Genomic DNA, 13,702 nt, shown 5'->3' with positions numbered 1-13,702 from the left:
GTCTCCCTGGTGGGCGTCTGGCCCCTGCAGGACGTCAGCAGCGGAGACTGGCAGTGGGGTTCTGCCACCACTGGGGGCTGCAAATCAGATTAGCCCCGGCCAGTCCCGGCGTGGCCGTCAGGAAGAAGCGCAGCTGCGGGCTCTGGGCCTGCTCCCAAGTTGGGGACGGCCTGAGCTCCCTGTGGGGGTGAGGGCAGCCCTTTCCCCTCCCTGGACCCTGTGTCCCACCTGTAAGACCAACGTTCTGAGTGGGACCTTCCAGGCCTCCCCTGGGCAGCTCACTGGGGACAGCAGGGCAGCCATACAGCCCGGGGCCATCGCGGGCGTCCACCTGCCCAGAGGCCCCGCCCCCAGGGCTGGCTCAGTGTTCAGTGGGCAGCCCTGCCCGACCTCCTTACCCTGAGAGCCACGTCCCCCTGAGTGGGGGTGGGCGCTGGGGAGGAAGGCAGGCTCTCCTTCCTCTGGACGTCCCTGTGTCCACATGTGTCCATCCGTCCATCCATTCTCCTCGGGGTCTTGTTCAGCCACCCAGGCCAAGTCAGCTGGGCTGCCCTGACCACGCCAGGCCCCAGGGTTCAGGTCGAGGAGGCAGGCGGCCGGCAGGCACTGCCACTTTACACCTGCAAGTACCAGCCCCTCACCAGCCCAGGGTTCGTGGGATGGGGTGGGAGCAGTGGGGGAGGGCGGGCACCAGCTACATCCCCAAAGCAGCCTCGAGTAAAACCCCAAGGCCCACAGAAAGAAGGGAACCGGCCCGAGATCACACAGCGCGGGGCTGGGGGCTCGTCTATATCTGTTCTTCTCACAGGGGCAGTGACACCCCAACAGTGGGAGCAGGAAGCAGCTGTCGGCTGCGCCCCCACACTCCTGCCATGGAGCCTCCTGCCAGCACGGACTCTGTCCAGAAGCTTCTGGGCGGGGGCCTCCTGGGGCCACTGTGGCCACGCCACTCGCTGCTCTCAGGAGGCCCGTGGGCACCCTGGCACCTGGGTGGCCACGCTGCCACTCCTCGAGGTCCCCCTTGAGGACCTGCCCTCGCGTGTCGGTGTCAGAGGGGGCGCGTGAGCCCCCCGGAGCACGGCGATGGTCAGCACCTCCCTCCCTCTCTGGGTTGTCCTTGGGACGCGAGCAGGACTGCCATGGATGACTTCCTCCCAGTTAATGGCTCACCCATTATGTCTCCGGGATCTTCCCAGGAAAGAGCCACTCAGGGAGGCCAGCCCAAGGCTCCAGGGTCCATGGGGAAGGGGCGGCTAGAGCCCTCTGGGACTGACTCCATTTGCAGGGGGCCCCAGGCTGAGCCCCGGGCCGGGAAAGGGGGCCTGAGCTCGGATGGGTAGACAGCACATCCTCCAAGCCTGATGGAGAGACAGAGTAAGACTGCTCATGCAGGTCCCCTGTCCTCGGCCACCTCTCCACCCAGCCTCACGGACAGGGGTCGAGCCATCCGGCCTCCCAGCTGCCCGGGAGCCCCGCGCTGGCTGGAGCAGGGGTCAGCCGTGCAGGAGGCACCAGGCCTAGGTCCCTGGGCAAGAGGGCCAGGCCCCCAGCGTTCTGACCCACTGCCCATCTGTCATCCTCGTGTTACGGGTGGGGAAACCGAGGCTCAGAGGAGGAATGTCCCAGGTCCAAGGTCAAAAAGCTGAGAAGTGGCCCCTCTGGGGTTGGAAAGCCCTCCCCCCTGGGGAGGGTCTTGGGACAGCTGCTTCCCCTCCCCATTCCCAAGGGCCCTAAGGCGCCCAGGGGCTTCCTGGCAAGCAGGTCAGCCCTCCCCACCCCCTCCCTGGCTCCCCATTTCCTGTCCTGGGCCCAGCACCTCCTCCTATCACCCCCCACACCCCCTCAGAGCTGTTTGGCCCAATGGGTCCCTGGAGGGAGCCTTTGGGTCTAGGTTGAGGGCAGGGGAGGGGAGAGCCTCTGGCTGGAGCCAGCCTGGGGAAGGGGGCAGGGGCAGCTAGGGCGGCCACCCCCTCCAGTTTTCAGACCTCAAGGAGTCACCACGAAATTCCATTCTCCTGACAGCAAAGATATTGAATCACTCTTGCCAAAGCCCATGGCCCCCACAAGAATGCTGCAGAGCTTTGTCCCGCTGTTCCCAGACAGGCAGTCACACCCAGGTCCCCCCACTCCCACCAAGCCTGGCTGCAGAGAGATGCGGAAAAGCCCCTGCCGACCTCTACGCCACGGCCCTGCCAGGCTGGCCACTGCCCCCCTGTCCAGTTGCTCCTCCTCCTGCTCCCCAAGCACAACGCAGCAAGGCTTCTTGAGCCTCCACTTGCTTTCTGTACAATGGGCACGTCACTCCTGCTGCCTGGTGGGCCGAACCACAGCAGCCAGGACTATGGAGCATGAGGCCAGAAGCACGGGTGGGAGAAAGCAGAGATGCTCCGAGTGCAGAGCATGGGGTCCCACCCCTGGGGTGGGGCCACGGAGGACCTTGGCAGGGTCAGGCAGGAGTAGGTGGCACGGCTGTCCCTCCCCCCTTGCAGAACCCTCAGCACGTGGTGGTACCACTTAGTACGGACGCCGATGAAGGACCCAGGGGCCCCGCACAGCTCATGCAGACTTTGGGGCTTGACGGTTTGGGGCTGTTAGAGAACTGGGAGGCATCGCAGCAGAGGCACAAAATGGGGCCGGGACCTAGTTGGGAGAGAGGTGGACACTGGCCAGGACTTGAACTGCAAAGAGGCCATGCATGCGTGGGTGCTAAGTCGCTTCAGCTGTGTCCCGACTCTCTGTGACCCTATGGACCGCAGCCTGCCAGGCTCCTCTGTCCATGGGATTTCCCAGGAAAGAATACTAGAGTGGGTGGTCATTTCCTCCTCCAGGGGATTTTCCCGATCCTGGGATCGAACCTGCATCTCTTACGTCTCCTGAATTGGCAGGTGACTTCTTTACCACTAGCACGAACCCCCCAGAGGCCATGGGGAACCATCAAAGGTTTGGACCTGCATGCACAATTAGAGCTGTGTGGTTTCGGAGTGGAGAATCAATACAGCAGGTAGGCTGGCAGGAAGACCAGCGCGGAGGAGGCTCAGGAGGTCCAGGGGAGAGAGACAGGCTGTGAGGGAGGCTCCCTCTCAACCTGGCCCAGACCTGGGATAGCAGTGGTGGTGGGGCGAGGGAAAGTGGGCACAGAGACCCTTCAGGCAGGACTAGAGCTGTGCTCCGTCTCGGCTGACCCCTGCCCACTCCCACCTCTGCAGCGAAGAGAGGCTCCCAGGCAGGCTTCCGTCGTAGATAGGGAGGAGTTTATGGCAGGAGGTGACTCCATGGGAGTCTTGTCACTTGGGCACAGCCAGCACCATCTGCTCAGGCATCTGCCTGCCTGGGGTGGCGCCTGCTAATTGCCTTGGGGGTGGATACAGGAAAAGGCCTGGGAACTTCCATCCCCCACCGCACCCCATCACAGAGGGGCAGGGGATAGGGCCCCAGGGCCCTAAGAACAAATGGGCCAGGTGAGAATCGGGGAACCAGGCCAGACATCTACACAATAAATCTTTTTTTTTTTAGTTGCACTGGGTCTTAGTTGCAGCAAGTGAGATCTAGTTCCCTGACCTGGGAGGGAACCTGTGGCCCTCTGCACTGGCAGCTCTGTGTCCTAGACACTGGACCACCAGGGAATTCCCTGCACAATACATCATTATAGAGCGCTCACTGTGTTCCAGGCCCTCATCTCTGCAGTTGACATTCAGGGAGAGGGAGAGGGACCACGAAGGGCGCCTTGTGAAGAAAATGGGCCAGTGGGCAGAGCCAGCGCTAAGAGGGGGACCAGTGTGGCCGAGGTGCTCCCCTAGGGACTCCTTAGGAGGGGAGGAGAGGGACTGGGGAGGGAGGGAGAGGAGACGCAGCCAAGCGGAGAGCCGCTCCTGGCCGCGCTTCCGGAGGATGCTGTGGGCTGGGGGCTCAGACTCTGATTTCGACACCGGGAGCCCTTGGCCAGTTCCTCGCCCCTCACCCTCAACGCGGGCTGCCGGCGCGCATTCCTGCCGCCCCTGCTCGTGCGGTGGGCCAGCCCAGCCCGTGGGAAGGGCCGGGAGCGGGGGCCCGCCGTGTGCCGGGGAGGCGGGGCGGGGCACAGCTGGGCCACCCGTATGTGGCCCGAGCGCAGAGGGACCAAATGGGACAGAAGGCGGCCTTTCGTCCCGCGCGGGGAGGGGCGGCCTCGGCCTCGGATTTCGGGGCACTCACCCTCTCCCCCGCCTCGACGCTGGGCCGAGAGGAGGGAATTCGCTCGGGTTTAGGGATGGAATCTGGTAAGGTGTTTTCCCGCTGGAACCTCGTTTCCCTACCTGTGGCTCAACTGGCTAAGCCCTTCCTCGGTTTTATTAATAAGGGCTGCTTTGGATGGAGCGCTGAGGTCCACCAATCCTGTGACCCGGCCTGCGCCAGCCCTAGCGGAGGAAGCCGGCTCGGGGAGGGGAAGTGCCCAGCGGGGAAGGACCGACGTCCCCCGCGGGACGACTGAGCCCAGAGTCCCTGTCCCGGAATCGCCGTCAGAGCGCTGAGGGCGCGCCCCTCCGCAGGCCAGACTTGGAGCTTCGGCCCCGCGCTGGCCCGCCTGGGTTTTTCCCCTTCAGGGCCACCGGGGCGGGGCGGGGCGGGGCAGGCCCAAGTCCCCGCGCCCCCAGGCTGCCCGCGGGGGGCGATCCGGGAGGGACGGGGCGGGGCGTGCACGTGCGGACCGGGGGCGGGCGCGCGGGCAGCCGGCTCCTCGGTTCCCAGACCCCCGCCGCGGCCCCACGTGGGCGCTGCCGGGCGTCGGGGGCAACGCGCGAAGCCCCGCCCCCGGGCCCTGGAACCAATGAGCTCGCGACGAAGGCGGGGCCTCGCCAGAGGCCACGCCCACTAGGCGGAGCCAGGCCGGGGCTGTTTAAGAGCTCGAGCCGCGGGCGGGGCGCCGCTAGACGTGCGGCGGGACCCCGGAGCCTCGGCGCGGCTGAGAGGGGCCGGGCGCTCCGCGCTGCCGCCACCCCACCATGCTCAAGCGCTGCGGCCGCCGCCTGCTGCTGGCGCTGGCGGGCGCACTGCTTGCCTGCCTGCTAGTGCTCACGGCCGACCCGCCGCCGCCCCCGGTGCCCGCTGAACGCGGTCGGCGCGCGCTGCGCAGCCTGGCGGGCCCCTCGGGGGCGGCCACGGCCCCTGGACTGGAGGCGGCGGCGGCGGCGGCGCCCGGGGCGCCCGTCCGCGAGGTGCACAGTCTGTCCGAGTACTTCAGCCTGCTCACCCGCTCTCGCAGAGACGTGGGCCCACCGCCCGGGGGCGCCCCCCGCCCCGCTGACGGTCCTCCGCGGCCCCCGGCCGAGCCGCTGGCCCCACGCGACGTCTTCATCGCGGTGAAGACCACCAAAAAGTTTCATCGCGCGCGTCTCGACTTGCTTCTGGAGACATGGATCTCGCGCCACGAGGAGATGGTGAGCCCCGGCAGGCTGGGCAAGTGGGCAGGGGAGGAGGTGCCCTCTTGTCCAGCTGGTGGCAGCATCCAGTGGGCGCCAGGTTGCCTGTTTGTACCGCTCCGGGGAATATCGGGTGTAGCGTTGCCGGTTCATCCCCTTCCAGCCCAGTTTGCCTGATGTGGAAGCAGGGTGGGGACTCATTCCCCAAACACCACCGGCCCGTGGCCTGTGGTGAACCTTCACCAGCCACCAGAGCTTGGGGCTGGCGCCTGGTGATGCTTCTTGCCCTCAAACACTGGAACTTATCAGCTGGGAATTACTGTCCCCAAGCCTCCCCAAGGCGGATTCAGCGTGGGGAGTCCTCCCTGGCCTCATACCCTTCCCGGGGAGGAAGACTCTTTCCTGAGAAGTGGAGTGAAGGGTTAGGACCCCTGGGCACAGGGCCATACCTGTCCCTCATCCCAGCCTTTGCAGTGGGACGGAGGACAAGTCGCTGTTGAAGTTGGGGGTGGGCATTGGTGGGGGCCCTGGGGGTCCATCTCAGGAGAAGAACAAGAGCGCGCACACTGGGCTTCAGGGTGTGTTCTGGGGCCCTCTCTCCACAGCGCAGAAGTCTCTGGAGCCTGGAACGCAGTGCTTAGCACATCCTAGTTGAGCACTGACTTCCTCCACACACATAAAAAGACACACCCCACTCTGAAAAATCTCCCTCCAGGCTGCAGCTGGATGGCTGGGTTGGGGCGGGATGGGGGCAGAGAGTGAGCACTGCTGGGGAGGGGGTCGGGGAATTCCCTGAACTGGGAGATACAAGGGACTGCCTGGGTATTTGGGATGAGGGTGAAGCAACCTTGACTGGGCTCGGGGCTCAGAGAAGACCCCAGCTCTCTTCCTCCCTGTTGAAACCCTCGAGGCCTGGGGGCCTTCTGGCCTGGCTGAGCCATGTTTTGGGGCAGGGCCCCGACGAGGTCACGATGAGGGCCAGGGGAGCAGGGTCCTCCTGGTCCCAGCGTGGGGAGGGGGCCCTGGGAGCCCCACGGCAGCCTCCTGGGAACACGGCGTCCCTTTCCCAGGGGCTCAGCAGGCCGGCAGGAGGGGGCGGCGGGGGCTGCGGGTTTTGTTTGGCTGCTGGGCCGTTAGGATTCCCAGCGCCGGGCGGCTCTCACGCCGGCCGCTCGGGCAAGGTAACAAAGCCCCTTTCTCCAGTGGAGAAAGGCGTCCGGCCTCTTGTGTGCAGCTATGTGCTCCATGGGAACCGCCGCCGGCGCGCTGGCCACTCAGGTTGCCTGGCGATGACGGCCTGCGGGCCCCCCCTCCCTGAGTGACAGCACTTGCGGGGCGCTGTCCCTGAGCCAGGCACCACCCCCAGGACTCTGCCTGCCTGCTGTGTGAACTTTGGCAGTGCTCAGCCCTCTCTGGGCTGCCACCAGATCTGAGCACCTTTCATCTTGGACTCTGAGGACTTCCTCTAGCAGAGGGGATATGGTCAGGGGGTCTCGGGGAGCAGTCCCGGCCGAACCAGGTGACCCTGGGCACGCCCAAGGGCCTCTCTGGCCCTCAGTCTGCTCATCTCTGGAATAAGGAAAGCGCTGGCCTCTGGTCGGGGGCTGTGAAAGAGGACCGCCAAAACCTGGAGAGGCAGGAGAAGCCGCTGTCCCCACTGAGGGTTCCCTCAGGCTCCCGTTTGCTGGCTGGGCACTCCCGGGAGGAGCTGAATCTGGCTCCCAACCGTCGGGACACATGTCGGGTCGTGTGTCCCGTCTAGCAAGAACGCCTCTCACGGTGTCCTGTGGGTGAGGGGTCCTTGAAACTGTTTCAACGGAGAGACCTCTCCTCCCAACCCTGTGCAGGGTGGTTCAGACCCGGTTTGATGGGGGAGACTCCGGGAAGTCAGGGCTGCAGTGGGGGAAACCCAAAGAGGCTGTGTGAGCTGAAAGGGGGGCATCTGACCCGGGTTGGGGAGGGAGGGACTTCCTGGAGGAGGTGCCATTCGAGCTAGACGGAGAGTAGGCAATGCCCTGAAAGGGCGACTGGGCACCTTGAACACGAGCTGGGCATGCAAGAGACTTCCAGCCATTGGAGTGGCTCTGGCGGGGGTGGCAGCAGGGCCCACGCTACAACAGCCCTGAGGTCCAGGCCGAAGGGCTGGGCCCTCGGCCTGCACTTTGCTCCCCCGTCCCTCCCAGGAGTGGGCCCGGCTGCGGCGGCTGCCACCGCAGAGGCCACAATTGTCGGGGGGGAGAGCTTGGCATCCTGTGTTTCTTTGAATCGCAGCTCCAGGAACAATGCCGCTTCCTGTGGGTGTCCCCCCGCCCGCCCTCCGCCAGCCCTGCCGCCCCGCCGCCTGGCTCTTCCTCCCCCAGCCCTGCTGTCGTCGGGGAAGTGGGGAGGGGTCCGCGGGGCACGGCTGGTGGGGACCAGCATCTCCTTTGTACCGGGGCGTGACCGCAGGCCAGGGCCCGCCTCTCGCTGGGGCTCCGTTTCCCCACCTGTACACTTGGAGAGGGATGGTGCCCTCCTCCCTGGGCCGTGAGGGAGCTGGAAGAAGAGAAGGAGCCGGGTGCTCTGCTCCGGGCGCGTGAGCTCTGGTTACACCCATTGCACAGAGGGCGGAAACTGAGGCTCGGAGCTGTGGGTGAGGCCCATCCCCTCCTCTCCTGACTGCTCTGATGTGGCGAGACAGGAGGCCCGGCACCCTCACACCCCCACGCTTCCAAGCGCTCCTCTCTGAACAAAGGTGACTTTAATCTCCGTAGCCTTGGGCTGGGTTTTTGGGGCACCACCGAAGCGCGGGAGAACAGGCCTCGCTTGATCTCATTAAGAAGGCATTTTCCTTTTAATCCAGTGGCGGCAACGCGCGTCTGCACGGGCCGGCCTCGGCCTCCCACGGCATTCCTGGGCCGAGATGCCGGCGAGCAGGCAGGGGGCGGGATGCGAGTCCGTGCGTGTGGGCCCCTGGGGTGTCTTCTCGGGAGGAGGGGTGCGTGCGTGCAGCGGCCAGGAGGGGGCCTACCCTCCCTCCCCCAGTGCCTTCTGGGCCCACCCAGCTGGCAGCCTCACCTGAATGTGTGGCCTGGGTCTGGGCTCAGGCTGGACCGGGAGCTGGGGCTACCAGGAGAGGGTGGGCACCCCAGGTGGGACCCCCAGCCCCCGAGTACACATGGCATCAGGCCTGCGCACCCTGGCCCCTCCCTTGCACCCATTTGTACCCAGGAGGAAACGGGCCTGGCGGCCACGGAGGTGGTAGTGGGGGGGTGTCTCCTGCTGCCCGCGCTCACAGCACCCTCCGCCGGGCTGGGCTTTGCACTCGGCACGCCTGGGTGCGCTGGGCGGCACGCGCTGGGCGGGCGGCAGAGGAAGGAACATTCCTCCCCGTGTGCCGACGGGCCCAGGCGGGCGCCGGCAGCGCCTGGCCCCTCCCCGTCGGCCCCCCCTTCTTCCGTAGAGCGATCCTGGCAGGGGTGGAGGAGCCAGTTTGGCACAGCTGGAGCTTCAACGCAGCCTCAGGCAAGGCCCGTCTGTGAGCCCGGGCCGTGGCCGGGGGTGCTGGGCCGCGGGGGTGCAGGGGCGTTGACCCCTGTGCGGGGTCCGTGCGGTTTCCCGGCCCAGCCCCACGGACTTGTCAGCGTCTTCAGAGAACCCTGGAGGCTGCTTTGGCTCAGGGAAGGCGACCGGCTCTGTGGGCTGACCACACGGCCAGCGGTGTGAAGGGCCCTGTCCTGAGGGCCCAGCCTGGGGGACCGCGGGGCTGTGGCCACACCCCTGCCCTCCAGACCTCGTGCCCAGCCCAGCCCAGTTAACCAGGCCAGCTGTATGGTAATGGGCCGTGTGGCCACTCCCGCTTAATGCGGCCGAGTTCCCCTCGCAGCGCGGCCCGGGACAAAGCTGGCGGACAGTGCCTGGTGACTCACCCTCCCTGTGGGCCCTTTGTCCGCCAGCGCCTGGCAGCCGCCCAGCAGAGGCCTTTGTCCCCGACTGATTGAGATTTGGCTTCCCGAAGCCGACCTCCTCCGCCTGTGCCCTGCCCCTCCCGCAGGCCGGGCACTGTGTCAATAAGGGTGTGTGCCCGCCAGGTGCGCAGGGCGGCAGCGAGCGGTTACCTGGCGGGTGGGCGGGGCACCGCACCTGGCTCGTGCCGCTGCAGCTGCCACAGGTGACCTTGGGCGCAGCTGCGCGGTAGTTGGGGCTGGGGTGGGGGTCCTTCCCGAGCCCCCAGTCCACTTGCACTCATGGTAAGCCCTGGAGCCCCGCTCTGCATGGGGGGAAATGGAAGCTCAAAGGTGCGGTGTGGGCACGAGGGGCCCCAGCCCTGGGCCCTGCGGTGGCCGGGGTGGCCCCCCCGAGCTGCCCGTTCAAGGCCGCGTTTCTCCCTGCAGACGTTCATTTTCACGGACGGGGAAGACGAGGCACTGGCCAGGCGCACGGGTGAGCCCTAGACGTGGGGAGGCGAGGGGAGGGTCCTGCCCAGAGGAAACTGTTCCCTTGGGAGAGGTTGCCAGAGCGGGGTGGGGGGGGGTGCCGAGGGCCTGGGAGGGCAGTTTACTCAACGGGTTTTCTCAGCGCCCCGCCCCACCACTCACCCCCCACCCCGATTCTCATGCAAATGAGGCCCTTTCAGCCCCTGGGCCCTTTGAGCTGATGTGACGGCAACAGGTGGCTGGTGCTGGGAAAAAGCCGCCTGAATGGGCAGGGGCGGGGTGGGACGGGGCGCCCAACGAGGTGGCGCTGGGGGGTGGGGTATGCAGGCCCGGGTCAGCTCGGGGGAGGGCTTGAGTGGGGCGGCCGCTGTAGGCACTGCTTGGACCCTGGCGCCCCGGGACAGACTGCCACCCCCCCACACCCCTTCTTGCTCTGCTTGCCCTGGGCCTGCTGTGTGACCCCAGGCCAGGCTGCCCTCTCTGAACTGCCTTGGACCCACTCACAGCCCCTCCCTTGTCCGCAGGCCACGTGGTCAACACCAACTGCTCGGCCGCCCACAGCCGCCAGGCACTGTCCTGCAAGATGGCCGTGGAGTACGACCGCTTTATCGAGTCGGGGAGGAAGTGAGTGCGGCCTCTGGCAGGGCCCAGGGAGCATTCCCTGGTGGGGCTCTGGCCCTGGCGGTCCCACCCGCACGATACCTGCCCTGACGGCCCTGCCCCCTCTCCCCAGGTGGTTCTGCCACGTGGATGACGATAACTATGTGAATGTGCGGGCCCTGCTGAGGCTGCTGGGCAGTTACCCGCACACGCAGGACGTCTACCTGGGCAAGCCCAGCCTGGACAGGCCCATCCAGGCCACGGAGCGGGTCAGCGAAAACAAAGTGGTGAGTGTCCCCCCTCCCACGCCAGCCTGCACCGCTTCACGGGGAGGAGGCTGGGGGTGCCCCGCAGCCTGGCAGCGGGGCTCTGGGAGTCTCACCATGTCCCCCCGTCCCCACAGCGTCCTGTCCACTTCTGGTTTGCCACTGGCGGGGCTGGCTTCTGCATCAGCCGAGGACTGGCCCTGAAGATGAGCCCCTGGGCCAGGTGAGTGCCCTGGGGTGCAGGTGAGGCTGCCTCCGATCTCCCAGGGTCCCCCCACGGCCGGCCTGGCGCTGCTAATCTTCCCAGCACCAGTGTCCCCAAACCTTACATCCACCGGCAGGGTGAGTCGTCCCCACTTCCACCCGCCAGCCACCAGGGGGGTCAGGACCCCTTCCTGCATCTGGTAGCCCCCCCACTCCATGCGCAGAGAGTCCTCAGGCTTGTACGGAGGAGGGGGCTGTCCGGGGGCTCAGGGAGGCTGGGAGCTGCCCGCATGGGAGCCCCATCAGGGACGCCCACAGGGCACATCCACCTCCTGCCTGAGCCCAGCTGGCCGAGCGGCGCGCTGCCCCCTCGGCTCACTGCGGCCCTCGGCCCTTCCCTCCCGCAGCGGAGGCCACTTCATGAGCACGGCCGAGCGGATCCGGCTGCCTGACGACTGTACCATCGGCTACATCGTGGAGGCGCTGCTGGGCGTGCCCCTCGTGCGCTGCGGGCTCTTCCACTCCCACCTGGAGAACCTGCAGCAGGTGCCCGCCTCCGAGCTCCATGAGCAGGTGCGCATGTCCGGGAGAGGAGGGGAGGGGCAGACAGGAGGGAGGGAGGGAGTGGGCAGGGGGCCGTGGAGGGGCCGCAGCTTTGAATAGGTCACCAGAGGCCCGGCCGTTGGTTGCCACCCAGGCACCCAGATCTGCCCAGCAACAGTCCCGTGGTCCATCCATCTTGCCTCTGTCTTCAGCGGGACACCTACTGTGAGCCTTTCGGGTCTTCCCTGTACCCATAAACATTCCCTCGCCGTGACTGGCGAGGCCGCCGCCCCAGCAGAAGCCCGCTTGGGCTTTACTCCTGGGGCTGCAGAGCAGGGGGTGCAGCGTGGACCTTGCTTCTTGGCCCCGAGGTGGGCAGAAGGCCAGGTTGTCCCCTCATGCAAAGCTCACCTGTGTCTACCTTGGGCAGAGCCAGGGTAGGCTGGCCTTGGCACCCCAGCCCCCACAGGATCACTCTTTCCAACTCCCTGCAGGTGACCCTGAGCTACGGCATGTTTGAAAACAAGCGCAACTCCGTCCACATTAAGGGGCCCTTCTCGGTGGAGGCTGACCCATCAAGGTGAGGAAAGGGAGGCCTAAAGAGGGCGGGTCACCGAGGTCCCTCGAGGTCTGCTGCAGCTCGACAGCCCCCAGGGGTCTGCTAGGGTGGAGGAAGGCCCCCAGCCCGCACGGATGAGTCCCCCAGGGGTCTGCTCGGGTGGAGGCAGGCCCCCAGCCCGCACGGACAAGCCCCCCAGGGGTCTGCTTGGGTGGAGGCGGCCCGGCCCGCACGACGAGCGCCCCAGGGGTCTGCTCGGGGCGGGGGGGGGGGCGGGGGGGGAGGCGGCCCGGCCCGCACGACGAGCGCCCGCTCTGTCCCCGCAGGTTCCGTTCCGTCCACTGCCACCTGTACCCGGACACGCCCTGGTGCCCCCGCTCTGCCATCTTCTAGCGGCCGTGGCTGAAACCCCGTCCCCGGGCGCCCCTGGTATCCAAAGGGCCCGAGGACCCCTGTCGTGCCACCCCGGTCTGGGCCCTCAAGGCCACCCCGGGGCTGTGCCTGTGTGTGTGCTGTGTGCCCATCCCTGTAGCAGACTGCTGGGCAGCTCTGCTCTGCCAAGGGGCAGGCAAAGTCCCGCCTGTCTGTCTGTCTGTCCGTGTTCCGCCCCGGAAGGATTTGTGTGTCGGAGGTCACTCTGAGGACAGTTTTGTTACCCTTTCGGGGTCTCTGGGCAGCGTGGGGCCCAGGGGCTGCTCTGCAGGGACGTGTGGGCACCGCTCCGTCCTGCTGAGCGCAGGCCCGTCGCTGTGGGCACCTGGCCCCCCGGGACTCTGGCTCCCCGCTCAGAGCCCCCAGGACAGCTCCCTGTGTTCAGTGCGAGGAAGCTGGGTTTGGGGGAGTGCCCTGAGCCCCCTCGCACTGAGCTCTGGCCTGGGTACCACGGCTCCGAGTGACCATGGCCCCAGCGACCTTGCCGCTGGGTGCAGCATCCCGGGCAGGGGTCTCCCCTGCTGTCTCAGCCGGCTTCCCTTTGTGATGGGGAGTCAGCTGAGCATGTTAACTCCTCTCCAAAGTAGAGAGAAAGTCGCCCATAGTGGGCGTGTCTGTAAATAGCGTGACAGTGTTTTTACTGTGATTGTTTTCTTGGGAGGGGGCGGGTAAAAAAGTAGGGTGTTTTTGTCTGTGTTTTCAGGGGCTTGGGGAAGGTGTTATCTTTTCTGTGGATCAGAAAAAGCAGAAGCCAAACTTGGGATAATCTTTGTTGTTAAAGCTGATGGAAACGTCTAACACTCTGTGTATTTATGTGTCATGGTATCTGGCCTCTCCTTGCCCACCTCCTTCACAGAACTTGTCTCCTCCCAGCCCAGCTCGGCGCACCTGACCAGTGAGGTGTGTTTTGCCTGCTGTTTTTCTTTCTGCAAGACATAGCTAGGAAAATGAACGATAAGGGAAAAGTTCTCAGGGAATCGACGTGTGTTGCTATGGTGACGTCCTTTGCTGTGAATAAAGATGCTCTTTGGGGCAACCTGGGGTCCTGGTCTTGGCTGGAAGTTGCGCCCGAGATGCAGGTTCATGGAAGCTGGCTCTGGGGGCTCGTTGGCACTCGTGTGGGGTAGGTATGGAGAGACCACCCCCCAAGCCAACTATTGTGGGATGGGAACTTGGGCTCAGAATAGCAACTTGTACGTTCCTGAGAGGCCCAGGAACTTGGGTGGCCAGCCTAGGGCACCCTTAGGTGTAGGGGGAGATCTCACGTGATCAGACACGCTGCCCTCA

General features: G+C 65.9%; 1 protein-coding gene across 1 annotated transcript; it reads left to right on the top strand.

Annotated features, from left to right (window-relative positions):
* Positions 1-4,893: 4,893 nt before the first annotated feature.
* Positions 4,894-13,451, top strand: LFNG (LFNG O-fucosylpeptide 3-beta-N-acetylglucosaminyltransferase). Its single transcript, XM_070362388.1, has 8 exons — positions 4,894-5,414; positions 9,770-9,818; positions 10,336-10,435; positions 10,545-10,698; positions 10,815-10,900; positions 11,289-11,454; positions 11,919-12,004; positions 12,310-13,451. The coding sequence occupies exons 1-8, from the start codon at positions 4,980-4,982 to the stop codon at positions 12,374-12,376; spliced, it is 1,143 nt and encodes a 380-aa protein (XP_070218489.1). The 5' UTR covers positions 4,894-4,979; the 3' UTR covers positions 12,377-13,451.
* Positions 13,452-13,702: the final 251 nt, after the last annotated feature.

This window comes from Bos mutus, chromosome 25, assembly GCF_027580195.1.
Source record: "Bos mutus isolate GX-2022 chromosome 25, NWIPB_WYAK_1.1, whole genome shotgun sequence".
Lineage (NCBI taxonomy): Eukaryota > Metazoa > Chordata > Mammalia > Artiodactyla > Bovidae > Bos > Bos mutus.
Note: the sequence above shows the minus strand (reverse complement) of the source record. Positions and strands in the feature narration are given on the sequence as shown.

Bases quoted from the DNA above. Each gene is read 5' to 3' on its own strand.
- LFNG (XM_070362388.1), top strand. From the start codon at position 4,980: ATGCTCAAGCGCTGCGGCCGCCGCCTGCTGCTGGCGCTGGCGGGCGCA. The intron at 10,699-10,814 runs GTGAGTGTCCCC...CCGTCCCCACAG, and splicing joins GGGTCAGCGAAAACAAAGTG to CGTCCTGTCCACTTCTGGTT. The intron at 12,005-12,309 runs GTGAGGAAAGGG...CTGTCCCCGCAG, and splicing joins GTGGAGGCTGACCCATCAAG to GTTCCGTTCCGTCCACTGCC.